Raw genomic sequence first — 16568 nt, 5'->3', positions numbered from 1 at the left:
CATAGTATGTGTGAGGTATTATGTATATGAAACTTCAAATGTTCGTCAGATTCGCTTTAACTCTCACAAGTTAGACCAACATTGTACGGAATAGTAGTGAATTATATAGCACTTGAGAGGAATCTTCAGTCGGAATAAGGGCTTAACGGTTTGGATCAAGCCTTGAACGCATTGACGGGGAAACATGAACAAGCCTCCGGGAGAGGCAGAGAGGCAGAGAGGCCCGGGAATTTATCGGACTATACGAGGCGCTAATCCAAAAGCTCCTTAGTCTTCTCTTGCCCCATACTTGACCATGTGGAGGACATTTGCCGACTGACTTCACTCGTGTGCGCATGTGGAGAGAATGTGGGGCCCCATGTCTTTGAAATCCGGGGATGACAGGGATTAAAAGCACACAGTACAAATCAAGAAAGAGTGATGCCTGGAAATAGAGACATAATCTTTCGAGCATTAGTGTTTCTTTTTCTCGTGTATTACCATGTATTATCATGTATCTCATGTAGATCAGGTACTCATGTTAGCTTTGGGGATTCCAAGGTTTCAAAAACGCCATGCCAAGGTTTGTCAGAACTTACTGGAAGCTGAACTCCCCGCTTAGAGTTGCCCAATGACTCGGTGGATCCTGGGTATGGAGAAGTAGAGACTGTGTCAAGGTGTCAGGTGAGCGTCAGATGATCTTCAGGATTTTTTTCCTACATTTAGGCGGGGGCTTTGCATGGGCTAACCCTTGTTAGTGCTAGATACTTTCCACAAATCCTCTATGTACATAAAATTTCGGGGTTTTTCCAGCTGCATCGCACGGACAATACCGAAAATATGCAAATTTCAATGAAAGAAAAAAACTCTCGGTGGGAGATTTCATTGAAGCTAGAGGAACGATTTCAACCCTAATACTAAAGCAAAAGAAAACCATCAAGACACCAACAATGGTGCCCTGAGAAATCTAAACGTCCGAGATGCAATTCCCAAAAGAAAAAAAAAGGAAAGAGAAAAGAAAAGAAGACATACAAAAGAAAGGAAGATAAAGGTGAGGGGTTAGACAGAAAAGAAATAGCATCGTCGGCTGCTCAGCACCTGGATGACCCACCAGTGGGTGTTAACGGCCAGCGTCCATACTAGTAGTTATAAATGTTTGTTGAGAGTCCAACAGTCTCAGCACAATGTAGAGAGAAAAGAATTTATTTCAGGCCAAATCCTTCACTGTTCAACACTGCATCCCAGAGTAGCCTTTGGAGCTTTTCGCGTGTAGCGTATCGATACAGGCTCAGCGTGTTGAAACAAGTTCGTGCAGTAGGGTATCGAGGAGAGTCATCGCCCAAGCAAGCCAGTCGTATGTTCAAGCTAGTCGCCCCCATGGCCGGTATGCGGTCACTGCCAGTGATAAAAGATAGCATTTTCCGTTGCGACGGGGTTGGAGCAGTCTCAAAAATCTCCCAGAACCACTGCACCACAGGGATAGACTCGGGATGGGCGTGGGACCAGTTGTCGTAAGTGGCCACTGCGCGCAGCGAAACCACGTCAAGTGGCTCATCAGAGCCACGCACAAGCAACTCAATCTCTTCCGGTCGGAAAAGCGACAAGGCATTGCCACCACAGACTGTGAAGAACCCCCGTTTAAACGGTTCATACTGCCGAGCCACGGCAGTGTCCAGAAGATAATAGATATATGCATCGACAAACTCGCGCCGGTTTGCATTGGTGACAGGCCGCTTCTCGCCTCCTGTACAGAGAGGCACAGTGACTATCTCTCCAAACCGGTCGGTCTGAGCAACGAAATCATAGCAAAATGTTTCGGCGACATCGCCCTCGTAGTCCAACAGCATGCGCAGTCCTTTAGCGAGGGCTGGGCGGTACTCGGCAAGGTCATCCAGTGTACACTTGAATTTCGTCCGTGGGGTGGTTGACGTCTGGGGCGCTGTAGTTTGGGGCGCTGATGCCAACAATTTCCTAAACGCAAATGGTGGCAAGTCCACGTCAAGAATAGTGGAGTTATATATGGCAAGTCCAAGTAAAACCCCCACCAGGAAAAATTGTTCAGATGACTCAAAGCATAACGGATTGAAGTAGCAGTACTTGGAATCTTCATCATAGGTAAACAGGCCTGTCAAGAGTCAGATAAATCAACCCAACACAACCCATTCTTTGTTTTTTGGGGGGGGGGGGGTTTTTTGTCTCTTTAACTTACCATGATGCGGATCAAATACCTCCCGGACAAGCAAGAGGAACCATTCCTTGCGCAGACCTCCGGCGTCAATCCCTTCTTCTCCGACGAACTCGATTCGAAGGCCCTTCTTGATCTCCTCTTGGCCGGTGCCGACAACTTCGCTGACACCACGGAGACTGTCCTCGACTAAACATTCTCGCCGCACCTTCAAAACAAGATACTGGCTAACCGCTCGATGGTTAAGAATGCTATTGAAAAAGGCCTCGCGAGCTTTTACCTCCATTTGGCGGCGCGCATCATGCTCAAGTATATGGATTTTTGCCCAGATGCTGAGAAAGAAAGGGTACTGGCAGAAGGAAAACTTTGAGCCTCGTGACTCCCAGGTTTCAAAGTCTGCCACAAGATCTGAATAGTCCAGCAAGGTGTTGTAGAACGAACTTATGGGGACCACATATTGCTTAGCACGTCCAGAGCCACTTGCAGAGTCGGCCGGGCGATATACCCTCACATCTGGACCCGCATCAGGTTTGCGTGTCACTTGCGAAATATTTCCTGTAAATAGCAAAGACATGATCCTTGCCGATGATCTTATCTGCCAGTCTTCGGCGTATATAATAGGAGACTCCTGTTTCTTGGGAGGTGGCTTGCTGGGGTGGCGTCGATTGATAGCAGCATGCAGTTCAGCGGGGGTGTTTCCCGATGCACTTGCAAAGCTTGGAATCAATTCATTTCCATCTTTGGGGTTTTCACCACGCTTGCGACCATTTTGACGACTCAGGCGATATGTAACAAATCCTCCCACCAACTCCACGAGGCGTTCAAATTGACTTGGCGGGAAACGCGCAAACCAGGAAACAAAGTAGTGGTGACAATCATTGGGCATGTTTGACAATAACCCAAGAATCCGCTTTAATATCCCATAGTGATGGTTGGAGCTTCCAGAGCGAGCGACCGGCGCTGAAGCATCTTTCCGGGAAAACTTGCCATCTCTGGTTGTTGGCCGGGGAATATCCTGTGAATGGGACGGACGCCGTTCATCTCGGCGAGGTGGTTGGGATGGTCTGGATGATGAGTATGCTATTGGAGAGGACAGTAACGGATTCGCCAATAGAATGAGGAGAAACCGGCTGTCTTCTGGCTTCTTCAAAGGCTTCCGAGGGCGCTTAAGAAGATTCTCAGTGGCTTTCATTAATGTTCGCTGGAGATGAAGTCGAGATTCCATTATATCCTTTTCAATCGCAGAGAGCTCGACTGACTCCCATCTCTTGTACCTAGCCAAGTCGGTGCCCGGGCGTAGCGATAAATCTGGCTTCTTAGCTGCCCATCTCTCGTTCCAAGAGCTGCCCGCGGTCAGAACCAACTGGTACCAATGGTTTGCTTCGGTCCAATTTATACGAGGACTTCGAGATGATACTGAACGAGATTTGTGCGGGGTTCTTTCCTTGGGGTTTGGGAGAACTTGTCCCTCGGCCTCGGCCCACTCCGTCATCCACCAAGTCGAGTTCTCTGCAACATCCCCCAATAGAAGAGTTTTGGCATCAGGTTCGAACACTTGAGCGCTGACACCCGAATCAGGTACGCTTTTAGGATCAATCTTCATTTTTGGAGGATTGCCATTGCTGGCAGACCGAACGGATGGCTGGTAGACTGGAAATGATGCATTAAGAGCTCCACAGCCTTTGAAAGACGCGATGATGTAGTTCTCCAGTCGCTTGAATACTGCTGGCTGGTTTTCGCGTTCTTCTCTTTCTCCGGAATCTTTAGACTGCGTCACTGGTTGAGGTCGTTGTTCTCCTTTCGGGCCTTTTTGCAAATCAGAATGGGCACGGCTCCGAATGGGCAGTTCCTTCCCACCCTGTGAGAAATGATGTGGTTTCAGAAGATTGGGGTTCTCTTTCATTCCATAATTTAGGTCCCGCTGAGTAGAGGTAGGCGTGTCCAGGTTACGAGGATCTTGCGGTGTTGGAAGCTGCCCATGAAGAGGGCCAGTTGCGGGCACCATGGAATACTGCTGGCCGTTTACAGGATGAGCCCTTTCTGCGGGGTTGTCAACCGCCGTCGGCGCTGGACGGGGCCCGTCGAGAAGGCTTTGAAAGTACGTAGCAAGACAACCGTCAATGATACGCCTGGTATGGTAGACTGACAAAGGTTCATCTGGGCCTGGTCAACAGAATCCGGGAAAAGCAGAAATCCGACGTGAGTTACCTGGCTTTGGCTCGTGTGGTAGCGATGGTAGCTGAGACTCCGGCGGGTCTGGAGGCAATGGTTTTTGTAACCGATCTCCCAGCTTTGAATCAGCTTGACCCTTCGTTTTCTTCATAGTCTCCTCATCAAGGTCGATAACCATTAGGCAGGAAGTACAGCGGTATACCTGTAGGTGCCGTGGCCAGCGCACTGTTGAGTTGCAAGTTGGGCATTTTCCTTCCGCAAGATCACTTCCTGGATTTCCATTAGGGACATCCTTGCGGGGGCTCGTTGCCGGTGCCTTGTCTTTGGCAATATATGTGAAATCGTCGGAGTCAGAGTCCGAATTCCAAGCAGTGTTTTTGGGCACGGCCTTGTCACGCTTCTTTCCAAGTCCACTGAATGGAGAGGTAAATGGGTGGCTGAGAGAGCGGTTGTGCCCGCGATGGTACGAGCTTGCGGGCAGATTCCCATTCATTGACGGCATTGTTCGATCATTCTGAGTCTGCAACGGGAGGTGTATCACTGTGTTCTCCGAGGAGGGAGGGAGTACGGGAGGGTTCGAGGAAAAGGCAGCGAAGCCGGAATTCGAGGTTGGGGGATTCGATGGATTACGGCCGGACCGGGATGGCATAAGGATTTGTCTGTTCCAGTCAAGTTTGCTGGAATGTTCGGGATGGATCAGGCCAGGTAGTGAGCCAAATGGTGGAGCTTGGGCCTTGTACCGAACGCATACAGGTTACAACTTGATCGTGGGGAAGTTGACGATAACGAGGGACCGAGGACGGAGGGACTAATTTCTTTCGATCGGACTGAACTGTTAAAAAGGCTGCCAGCAGCTGACAGATATCTTGCCAAATTCAAGTTTTTGGGACGAAAAACATAAAAGGACAAAGGCGTGAAACAAAAAGAAGGTGTATGTTCATAGTCCTTGGACGGATTGGGAAAGCGGAACTAAGAGGGAACAGGGAAAGCGCAGGCACGGATTTGGTGCCTCAGGCGGGTAACACTTCTGGTCTATTTTTGGCTTGGGCAACGCAATCCAAGTGGGTTGATCCAATGATCTACTTTTAGGGGGTTTCTAGTTTTAGGTAACCTACTAGTTACCGAAAGTACTTACTACACTCTGCGCTAGTATCAGCAGTGGCTATCGTATAGACTAAAATGGAGATTAAAGCAAGACTTTCAACCTGAGTGGGGACCGAGATTTTTGCCGCAGATTTTGCGATCTGAAGATCAGGCTACAGGAGTACTACGACATACTAGTATACGACCAGGTGAAATTACAACTACCATGCTACCAATGGCAGTTCTACAAGACCGTGGGCATGGAGTTGAACCAGTCATACATACTTCGTTAATCAAGGGGGAATTCAACATAAAACAAAATGGCTTTTTGGCTAAAAACTGAGCCTTCCGGTCTGCATTAAACTCGGGCCCATCGCAGGTAATACTGCTCGGGTGAGAAATGTTTGAAAAGATAACCACATGCAGCCAATATTTTCCAGCCCATACCACAGTGCACTAGCGCACTTAACGGTAACGCCAGTAGCTCTGGGTGTTCTGGAGCTTCCAGGTGTGGCGACGACCAGCCTTGGTGTTGTTGTAACGGTGACCCTTGTTGATACCACGGGACTTCTTTCCGGTGGAGGTAAGACCACGAGCCTCGCGGTGCTGAGTAAAAAATTTTCATTAGTTCGACCGTTCCGTACGAAAGAATTTTTCTTGTTGGAATGAGAAAAAAATTGGAAACTCACCTTGTGGACGGGGTTACAGATCCAGTTGATGCGGGCATCACGACGGATGGCCTTGTGCTGGGGGTCGACGAGGATGACCTCGAAGTACTTGTAGGTCGAGTCCTGGTTGATCCAGTAGGAGTTCAGGACGCGCAAGTTGGCGCAGCGGCGACCAACACGCTCCTCAGCGGTAGCGCGGAGGGCACGCTGGTACTTGAGCTGGTTGATACCGTGGTTGGTGGGCTTGCCGTAGGTGGCACCCTTGGGGGCAGGGCGCTTGCGGCCACCGCGGCGGACACGGACACGGTAGACGACGTAACCCTGCTTGGCCTTGTAACCCAGGCGGCGAGCCTTGTCGGGGCGAGAGGGGCGCGAAGCACGGTGGATGACGTTCAGCTGGCGAAGCTATATTGATGCACTCTCAGCAAAGTTCAACGAGTGTATAGCAAGACACACGAGACAAAAAAGTCTCTTGCGTGCCACAACCATTTCCGCCGCAGGTTCGTTTCGAGCCACCAATACCAGAATTCAGGCATTTCCTATGGCTGTACGCAGACGAGCGCTCGGCGGGAATGTTAGGCAATCGAGGGTCGGGGGATTTTATCTCACCTCCCAGCAGCGAACGCGGAGCAAGAACCGAATGACATCGGACTGCTTCTTCTTCTGGATCTCTTCGACGTACTTGAGGGCACCCATCTGAGCGAATTGAAAGTCAGCGGTTAGAATTGAATGGGATCGTGTTGATTGATGATGGTAGAGTGGTGATAAATCATACCTTGTCGGCTTCGTCGTCGGTTGTCGTTTGTCGCAACTGCAAGAAAAGTTCCAGAGAGAAGAGAAAGAGGATTGTGTGTGGGACGCTAGCGATTAACCGAGAGTGGGCGATAAGCCAATCATGTTGTGTGACCCACATATTACCATTCCTGGAACACTTGGTGCCTCAGGTGTCTGCTCTCGGCCCTATCCCGGATTGGTTCCATAAACCAGATTTGCCTGCAAAAATATTCAAATGTTTTATGTGTATGGATTTTGATCATTCGAAGAAGTCATCTAATGTTGGAAACAGATTGCAATACATATATCATTGTGAATTTGTTAATAACATGTCCCCCGTCAGTCGATACAATATCCAAATGTTATGTACAAAACTTGGGATACCCCGATGAATGCTTTCCAATGCAATAGACAAATGCAAACCTGATTCCGACATCCTTCACCCTTCTGTATTCATAGGAGCGAAGGATATATCCAAAAAGACGAAAAACATATATATAAATGGCTCCAAACTCCACATAGATAGCAACCATGCTTGTGTTTTTTCGAAATGTTTTGATACTGAAATTCAGCCACTGCGCCGTGAAACATTGTCTTGACGAACCATATCGTTTGTCACCGGAATATCAATGGAACCCAGTGGCAGCACACTCTTCTTACAAAGAGGGCATAGGCTGCTATTTTCCATGAGGAATGGATCGATACATCCAGGGTCAAATATGTGGCCACACGGCAGTTCACGGACGGTAGATGTTCCAACAACAAAATCGTCAAGACATATGGCACATGTCGTCTGAGTGTGACTCAACCGATATGGATTAGGAGTGGGACTTGATGATGTAGATCGATCGTCGGTTCTTGGATTGATTACCGCAGCTTGTGGTTTTCGGAGTCCAGTTGGGGTTACTGGAATAGTTTCGCGCTCTTCCTCTGTTGATGAAGAAATCTCGCTTCGGGTGTCGACTTGCGCCATTTCGGTATCTACCTCTTCCTTTTGTTGCGGTGCTGATACATTCGGGTAGGTATAGAGAGGCATTTTTTCCACAATATCTCCAGGCACTTTGAGCTGATTCAGTGCCAGGTACTCAATGTCCACTTCGCCTGATTCGATTCGTTGGCGTAGGATCTGCCGTCGTCTACGTTGCATCATGCGGTAAAGGACGATAAGAATCAAAGTCAGGCCAAATATTGTTCCCAGGATTGCGAGTACAAAGCTCCAAAGACTCGGGGAGGAGGCAGGTGTTTTGTCTATGTTTTATTAGCGCTGGTGGTACTAGTACATCCCAGATATATTATAACTCACCCGTATCAAGCATCGTGAAAAGTCTTGTATCTGGGTCTCGTGACTCGTTTGATGAAGAAGTATGTGAGATATGTGAGATATTATGAGTTTGATTATGAATAGAGCCGTCTGAAAACCATGAAAGTTCGTTCATCAGTGTCACTCCAGCGGGGCCCGGCACGGCATAAATAGGATAATCGTTATCAATCATCCATTGATCGTCATCATGCAGGCTCCATCGATCGGAACTTGGTGGCGGTGGTATTCCAGTGTCATTACTGGAAGGCTGGAAGAATACGAGAGCATCGGTGCCTGCTTCTCGGGAGGCAGCTAGAAACGATTGGGTGCACTCTGGGGAGACCCATGGTGCCAGCCCAATAACGGGGTAGCCGAACTCCGAAACATCCTTATGGCGCGTCACGTTTTCTGGAATGAACGGGCTTGTGATGTGATGGCACGGATCTTGGGAATTGAGATCTGGGACAAATAGCAGACCGGATAAATGCCCCGAGTCTGGAAGCCCATGGTGGGAGAGCATCTGAACAGTGCGGTCCAGAACGAAGCGAAACCCAACATTCTCCTACATCCATGTGGTCGTGTGAGTATACAAAATCATGAAACATTCCAGGGGTAGGGCTGAGGCCGTTGAGTTTCTTACACTGACTGATGAGGAGGAATTGGAGGCACTGCCCGGGCCTGCAAATAGTGTGGCAACGGTGGCTTTGGAGTCACCCTTGGAGTCCGGGGTCTCCGTGCGAGACATGGCTGTGCTAAGTTGGGCTTTGGTATGTCGGCTAATTGAACCTCGTTGAATATTATCATCCCCAGGGCAATAGAATAGCAGTATTTGTGTGCTATCGACGGAAGAAAGTTATATGAAAGAGAAGAAAAATAAAATAAAATAGTTGATTGCAATAGATCTATGCACACCAAGGTATGGTTTTACTTAATAACTACTGGTACCATGGATAATTGAACGATCCCGGCGATTTCATGTTCAACTTGACCCTGGCCACCAATTTTAGATCGGTTACGGCTACAAGAATGCAAAGGCGAATCAGGGACAACACAAGAATGTGGATAGTACCTTGCCACGAGGTAAGTTGTTTATTGCAAGATATGTAATAAACATCCATTATGACACTAAAACAGAGAATAGAGAAAGTGGAAAGTTTGCTGAGAAAGGAAATCGCTTCGTCATCTGTGGAGTGTATAGTAAACAGAGAGTCCGGATTTGGCGGGCTGCTTGCGGAAGCCCTGGAGCCGCGTGCAGTATTGATCAGCATATTCACCCTGCAATATCCTGGTGTTATGTTCTACACCAATTAGCACTTGTTTAGAAATAACCAGATGCTTGAATTACGTACTTTTTTCAAACAATCTGTCAGACGCCTCACCCCTCCCAAGGTTTCTAACCTCATATGCTTGGAACTTAGTACATTGTATGTACATCCATATCAGATGGTATACATATACATTAGGATGCGCGCTGGCCGAAAAGCTTGGAAGAAAATGTATAGGTAGTAGGTATGTATGTCCACGGGTATTTATCAAATATTTATTTGAAGGATCCGAAGGAATAAGAGAATAAACTTATAGCTCAATACATTCTTACCGAATCCTACGAGTTAGTCTGCTATACATAGTAGTATACATTAGTACTAAGTTGTTTTTGATGTTCTTGAAGGTGTCAGGTGATGACCCCGGGAGAACTTCCCAGCCGGACCAAACATTCACCGCCCAGAACACCGCCTCACGTGCCCCATCGAAATCACGTGTTATCCCCAGATCGAGGCATGGGCGTCTCACAGCTTCAAGTGCTTCATCCTAAACCATCAAAACCATCCTGTCAGTCAGAGTCTTAATACTGGTGGCCTAGCTGGAGCTTCCTCTTTGTTATCGTTAGATTGGACTTGGCCAGCATGTGGCTCCTGATCTCTATTAACATCTAAGAATCCCTCAACCGAAACGCCAACCGACCCCGATCCCCTTTAACCCCTCGGAAAAGAAATCGAATTAAGACGATAAAATGCCATCGGCATACAAAAGCAAGGGCAAAGGCCGCGATGCGCGTCGATCGCAAAGCCGAAACCCCACCCCGTCCACCACGGGTGCGCCGACGGCCGTACCTTCGCTCCCAAGCTACCTCGAAAATGACGTGACAAAGCTCATTGATGTGGCCAATGGTCAATATACGGAGCTACTGGAGTTAGTTGCAGCTCCAAATATACCCGATTCCAAGACATTGGAAACTCTCGTGGAGCATCTGAACAATCTCAGCGATATGGCGGATACCCGTGGAGAGGTTTTTAACGCGGGGATGAGGGAAATGTCACAGAAGCGCAAGGAAGTCATGGAGGATCAGGAACTTAGTCATGAGGTAGCAGACCGCGCAAAACTGAAGCGCGAGACAGAAGACGATGATGACCCGATTCATAAAGGAAAAGTGAAGAAGCGCAAGGACCGCGCGAGCCTCAAGGAGGAGCGACCTTTAAGCCACGGAGCACATGAAATCAGCCGCCAGGACGGCGCAGAAACAAAAGTTGAAGGTGGTAAGTAAATCAAAATCTCACTTCCAAGGCTCCGACGCTTTGGTTGTGAGTTTCCCTCCCTCCACCTCCACTTCTTCCCACCTACTCCACCTCCCATCTTTCTTCCTGAAACCCCATCTCCACCCAAAATAGAGAATTGACAAATTTCAGCGGCTTCTCCAGTATCCAAGCATTCGAAAAACCCGGCTTCCGACGGGAGTTCCTCCCTATCCCCTCCCTCCATGTTGTCTCCAAACGGCGCCACTACCGGAAATGATGGCGCTGAGGCGGCTGATTCCCCGGAATCCGACTCGAGCGACTCCTCTCACCAGCCCGAGCCCCAGCCAGCTGTGCCAAATGTTCAGGTCTTTGGAAGCAATCCACTGAAATTCGATGACCCCACCATCTACCACATTCGAGACATCGTCCCCGGAATGAGCGATGACGAGAAGAAGGAAATCTACAGTGTCGCTCACTTTCCCAAGAGCGACCTCTCCCACATGCTTGGTGGTGTAGCCCCGGACAAGGACTTCAGCAATGCCAAGCCCACCAACCAAGTCAATGTCAATACTTTCCTGGCCTTCATCGAACCTTACGTTCGGCCCCTCATGGAGGAAGACATTGCTTGGTTGCGGGAAAGAGGAGATCGCGTGACGCCTTTCATGAACCCGCGCCGGGGAAAGAGAAGCTATCGTCAGGTCTGGGCGGAAGAGGACGGTCTATCTTACGACCAGAGCCAGGATGACAAAGACCAACTCCCGTTGAATCAAGGTCGTGGCAGTATCGAACAATTGACCGATGACAAAATGGAGAGCAACGAGGTTTCAATTGGACCACTGCTTAGTCGCCTGTGTTCCCTTCTGCGGTACGAGCATCGGACTCTTCCAGATGACAAGGAAAATGCAAATTCAACGAACGACGATACATCTGGCCTAGCAGGGCCAAGCGGGGATGCAATGGATCTAGATCAACTGCCCAGCGGGCCAGGGCCGGACATGGAAACCAAGCAAGACAGCAAAACTCTCCCACCAGCAACAGCCTTCCGCGATGCCAATCCCAATGAATTTAAAACCTCGGTTGCCAAACTCGACCACGCACAACTTGACGAACGCGCCAAGGCCGAATTGCGCTACATTGGATTCCTTGGACCCGAAGACAATCCGGATTACGATGCTCACTACGACGATGAGGTAGCCGAGCGCCTCCGCCTTCTCCAGGGCGAATTAAAAAAGCAAATCGTTAGCAACAATGCGCGCAAAGCCCGAATCCTCAAGATCGCTCAAGATCACATGGCCCTTCTCGAGTTCACAACCATTCAGGATGACCTCGACTCTCAGGTCCAGCAGGCCTACCTTAAGCGTACACGCACCATGGGCAAGAGCAAGAAGGGTGCACAGGCCAAACACCGGCCTGGTGGTGCAGGCGGTGGCAGCCATGTTGCTGCAGGTGTCTCACGGCCTGCTGTTGGGGATGCAGCGAAGATTGTTATGGATCGCCGCAAGCGCTGGAACGATGCTTTCCTTCCTATATTCGAGGATATCAAGACAACTATCCCATCGGAGGGAGAGACTATCTTTGATCCCTCCACCATGGCTGAATATGAGAAGGCCGAGCTGGAGAATTGGGATGAGGAGTAATTCTCATCTTCTCTTCGCACATTCTTTTCCGTCCCTTCTTATCCCTCTATCTTCATCCACCTCTGCTTCTCCTGCTTTTCCCCATTCTTACTTTCTCGGCATGGCTTCCGCTACCGTGTATACCCCTTTTTACATGATACGACACGACTACAATGATGGGCTGGTGCGGCGTTTATCGGTTTTTTATCTTATTTTCTCTCTTCGGCTGTCATGATTGCAACATATGCCATGGAGCTGGCAGTGCTACATTCCAGTCTCGATTGCATTGGGACGACGGCCTTATGTTGATTTGCGTCTTCACATTATGGTGGTGGCATCTAGTGACTCTTTACTACCTGAAATATCGTGTATCTATAATTCATAGCATCCATGAACTTGATTCCTAAATCACTTCTTTCCCTTGATAACGCAAAATATACACCACAGTGAATAACCTCAAAATGTAATTTGATACGAATATCAGGGTATCTAGACTTTATAATAACTTCCCAGAAAAAAACATCACCGGTGGATAATAACCACCTCCCCAGGAAACCTCTTCAAGCGTCCTGTCAGCTCTCGCTCACTTATCTCCAATTCTGTGCAGATCTGATCAAAACAATGTGTCCCATCAAGATACCGTCCAAACAACCGCTCATCGATACCATCCTCCTCGTCCTCAAACAACCCGCCCAACGGCGCATTCCCCACAACTCTCCCTCCACTCCGACTTCCACTATGAAAGCTAGAAGTCCGTTCATGCGACCCGTCCTGTCTACTTCCACCACCAGAGAATATCGGCGCCTCTTCAGCAACACTGGATGCATAAGGCGTATTGTTCCCTGTCGTAGTACGTGAAGAAGGCCCGGTAGATAAATACGCCGGCGTATTCGCCACACTTGTCCCCAGACCCACCCCGCCAGGACCAGAAACAAGCGGAGAAGGGTTTCGGGGTGCAGGCGCCGGTTGGCCTGTTGCACAAGCGTATTTGTGCACGCGATATAAAAAGCCCTTAATCACGCCAAAGGTAATGAAGCGTCGTATATCAATATTTGCAAGTTCGCGGCTATGTTGTCCGTACCACTGTTTTATACTCTGCCCTTGCTTCAGCCCGGCATAGAGTTCTACCATCCCCACGCCGTCCACGACAGGCGGGCCTTGAGGAATACTTGGATTCGTGCTCTCAGGGCTGTGTGATTTGTCTTCCAGATCGCCCAGTACCGGCCAGATTTCTTCTGCGTCGAAACGGGAGTCGTCGCGGGATAGACTGGGGGCTGGGCTGACCAGGGGCATTGCGCCGATGGTGGTGTTTGCGCTGCCGTTGCTTGTTGCGGCGACGGCGGCTGTTGGTGGGGGGAGGGATGTGGAGGGTGCCATGGGGCTGTGTGGTGCGAAGCGGGTATTTACGTAGCGGGCGCATTCGAGTTGCATTGCTTCATCGGAGGCGATGGTGCCGTTGAATTGGGCTGTTGGGGCATAGATGGCTGAGAAGGAGAATATGTCGAGGAGGAAGACACAGCCGTAGTAGAGGAGATGGCGGATAGCGCGACACGTCAGAGAGAAGTCGGTATCTGCTAGGAGAGATATGATCCGGATACTGTTGACACCGTTGATATGTGGAACGACCTGGGGTACAATAGTGAGCAGGTCATTTTCCTGTATGTTGGGGACAATTTATCATACTCGTTGCATGGTCAAGTCCCAATTCTCGTCCATGAAGGCCTGGTAACGCACTGTGAACAGTGGGACGTACCAGGCCTTGACAGCCGGTGGGGAAGGGTATATTGGAAAGAGCTTTATGTTCAATGTGTTGAGCTCGTCTGTTTCATTCATTAGTTGTGGTCCAAGTCAAGTCTGGAAGCTGGCAGACTTACCAATAGGAATCATGCACTCGCAATAGTTGTTGAGATCCTCCATTAGCATTTCACAGAGACTATGTACCTTCCCCTCGCCACTTTTGGAGAAATCGCGTGACAAGAAGCCGCTCTGCTCTTCCAGAGCGTGCATCAAGTCGGCCAACTTCCGCACCACGCTTTTGTATGTGCTGAAATCATCCTCTTCAGACAACACGAGACAAAAATTGAAGATAAATTCATTGCGATCATAACGAGCTGACTTCATGCAGATTGGATAGCCCAGAATACGATATCCATTTGTGCAAACCTGGAGCAGATTGCCGCAGAGCTCCTGGCGGGGAATCACGAAGAACGATATGTCGGAGAAGGTCAGGTAGAGGGGTTGTGTCGATGCGGTGGAGGAGGGAACAATGGCTCCGTCGGGGACTTGGTGAACGACTTTGGGACCTTGGGAAAACCATTGTTAGCATCGTAGTGGAATGAAGAGCTGGTCTTTCTTACCCTCTTGCGTGTCGAATTTGCTGTAGAAAATTCCCTTAATCATAGTGACGCTTGTGGGGACGAAGGCTAGGGTGGTGTTGCATCTGACAGTACAGAAAAACTAGAGCTGGATCTCGCAGACCTTGTGGCCACTTCCCTCTGTTTCCTCAAGAAGAACTGCACGTCATGGCGGAGGTGCGGGACAGACGGTGAAGTTGGAGATGCGGGAGTCGGAGTCGGAGTTGACGCTTATCGTTTATCAGCGGGTCCAGCTCCACTCAAGCCAAATATCTACACTTTACAGTACAGAATGAGTCTACATCATAGTCTATAGATGCCGAAATACGCGTTTTTCGTTCATGCATGCATTCGCACGCTCAGAGAGATGAAAAAAAAAGCAAATACTAGGTCTGATTTGAATAAGGAAATGCACTAGCAAAGCTGGGGGTATTAAAACGGAAGAGTATCGTAAGCCATCGCCCGCAGTAAAAGATCTATGCGTAGAGTTTTGTCATGGGAACTCCAGCGCATAGTAGGGATACGGGTAGCAAGAGTCTTCGAGTTGGTACCAGCCCACTTCGAGAATGGTGCAATTTGATAGTGCTGGAGGCCGTGAAAGCGAGATGGATAAAAAAAAATTGAGGGAAAAACGCCGAAGATGCAGCCGTAATCATCTTGTCTTTTGGTAGGGGTTTGCGCGAGGAAGTATTCGAGGTATTCAACGTGCTGTCCCTGAAGTGTGGTTTGAGGATTGAGGGATAACGGGACTTGAGGCAAACAGGTTGGAGGTTGAGTATAGAAATGTTTCTGCAGAAAGCGTGGTCGGCAAAAGTCCTTCGTCGTCAAGGCGAACCTCATGCCGGAGGGCAGATGTTGGGACCTCGGGAATGAAATTGAAGGCCTGGCTAGATCGAATCGCATGAACCATATCCCCATAGCCTCCCCGTTCCCCAGCCTCCTTCAGCCATTGCTCATAGTCCTCGTCCAGAGGAACATCGGCTCCTTGGTCGCGAGCGGCCATAGCCACGAGTAATCGATGGTTCAATGCCACGCCACAACTTTCCATTTCCTCATCGCTGGAGTCCTCTTCAATGAGCTCTTGGGCCCGGTAATCTGACATGACACTGGAGCTGCGGGAATTGCTCGCGCGCACTGTATCATCGCTACCGGTTTCAATGAATTGGTCATGGTCTTCTGGCCCGCAAAAGTCGTCATGTATCGTAATTAAGGGCAATGGTGTTGGTGATGCGGGGTGGATCGAATCGCCCGTTGTGTCCCGCACTGTGACCCCTTCCTCTTGCTCATATCGCGCCCGCGCGGATTTGGTGCCTTCCCAGCAACATAGCTCAAAGATTTCCTCCTTGGTCAGTCGCAATTCGTCAAAGGCTCTAAATAGTCGTTTGTGCCACGGGAAACGACCCAGTCGCATCCGGTGGGGGCCATAGGCATAGTCAAGTCCTGGATACTGAGCTTCGATGCAATCCAGGGGCCCATAGAAGATGGCGGTCTCCACCCGGACCTCAGTCACTAGGTGCTTAGCCACATGAGCTGCAAATGAAGATGGGTCATTGGAAGTTGGACGAGGGAAAAGTGTGTTGTACACCACCTGAGCGACCGAGGGTTTACGCATTGTTGTGAGGCTAGGGATAAAGGAGGTGGGGGAAAAAAAAGGAAAATGAAAAAGAAAATCAAGAACAAAAACACAAGGATATAGAGGTAAAATAGAGAAAGGAAGCGCTTAGAAGGCGCCTCAGCCACTGAGATTTGATTTCAGTGTTAAAAGAAAAAAGGGACAGAAACAGTGAGAGATGAGACACTAGACAACCCGCAGTGGGGAAATGTCTAAACGCGGGACAGTAAAGTATTCATTGACTTAATAGAACTCAATGATATAAGGAAGGATTTTCCAGATGGTCCAGATGGGCAGTTCGAAGGGAAGAGA

The 16568-nt window shown here is 49.2% G+C and overlaps 7 protein-coding genes across 7 annotated transcripts; 1 reads left to right on the top strand and 6 right to left on the bottom strand.

Annotated features, from left to right (window-relative positions):
* Positions 1–1181: 1181 nt before the first annotated feature.
* N7466_003782 (HECT-type E3 ubiquitin-protein ligase) lies at positions 1182–4985 on the bottom strand (the record flags this gene model as incomplete). The annotated part of the gene is made up of 3 exons (XM_057163179.1): positions 1182–2104; positions 2189–4321; positions 4373–4985. 3 exons carry the CDS (start codon positions 4983–4985, stop codon positions 1182–1184), a joined length of 3669 nt encoding a protein of 1222 aa, XP_057021860.1.
* Positions 4986–5884: 899 nt separating this feature from the next.
* Positions 5885–7000, bottom strand: N7466_003781 (60S ribosomal protein eL15; the record flags this gene model as incomplete). Its single annotated transcript, XM_057163178.1, has 4 exons — positions 5885–6025; positions 6109–6492; positions 6697–6783; positions 6863–7000. The coding sequence occupies 4 exons, from the start codon at positions 6998–7000 to the stop codon at positions 5885–5887; spliced, it is 750 nt and encodes a 249-aa protein (XP_057021859.1).
* Positions 7001–7429: 429 nt separating this feature from the next.
* N7466_003780 (RING-H2 finger protein) lies at positions 7430–8011 on the bottom strand (the record flags this gene model as incomplete). Its single annotated transcript, XM_057163177.1, has 1 exon — positions 7430–8011. One exon carries the CDS (start codon positions 8009–8011, stop codon positions 7430–7432), a length of 582 nt encoding a protein of 193 aa, XP_057021858.1.
* Positions 8012–8153: 142 nt separating this feature from the next.
* On the bottom strand, positions 8154–8681 carry N7466_003779 (uncharacterized protein; the record flags this gene model as incomplete). Its single annotated transcript, XM_057163176.1, has 1 exon — positions 8154–8681. The coding sequence occupies one exon, from the start codon at positions 8679–8681 to the stop codon at positions 8154–8156; it is 528 nt and encodes a 175-aa protein (XP_057021857.1).
* Positions 8682–10172: 1491 nt separating this feature from the next.
* On the top strand, positions 10173–12311 carry N7466_003778 (histone acetyltransferase NGG1; the record flags this gene model as incomplete). Its single annotated transcript, XM_057163175.1, has 2 exons — positions 10173–10695; positions 10846–12311. 2 exons carry the CDS (start codon positions 10173–10175, stop codon positions 12309–12311), a joined length of 1989 nt encoding a protein of 662 aa, XP_057021856.1.
* Positions 12312–12812: 501 nt separating this feature from the next.
* On the bottom strand, positions 12813–14690 carry N7466_003777 (nitrogen permease regulating protein NPR2; the record flags this gene model as incomplete). The annotated part of the gene is made up of 4 exons (XM_057163174.1): positions 12813–13916; positions 13974–14110; positions 14165–14593; positions 14648–14690. The coding sequence occupies 4 exons, from the start codon at positions 14688–14690 to the stop codon at positions 12813–12815; spliced, it is 1713 nt and encodes a 570-aa protein (XP_057021855.1).
* Positions 14691–15344: 654 nt separating this feature from the next.
* Positions 15345–16256, bottom strand: N7466_003776 (uncharacterized protein; the record flags this gene model as incomplete). The annotated part of the gene is made up of 1 exon (XM_057163173.1): positions 15345–16256. One exon carries the CDS (start codon positions 16254–16256, stop codon positions 15345–15347), a length of 912 nt encoding a protein of 303 aa, XP_057021854.1.
* Between the last annotated feature and the right edge of the window lie 312 nt (positions 16257–16568).

This window comes from Penicillium verhagenii (genome assembly GCF_028828195.1).
Source record: "Penicillium verhagenii strain IBT 33310 chromosome Unknown utg000005l_segment0_segment0, whole genome shotgun sequence".
NCBI classification, from domain to species: domain Eukaryota; kingdom Fungi; phylum Ascomycota; class Eurotiomycetes; order Eurotiales; family Aspergillaceae; genus Penicillium; species Penicillium verhagenii.
This window is presented reverse-complemented; position numbering and strand designations above follow the sequence as displayed.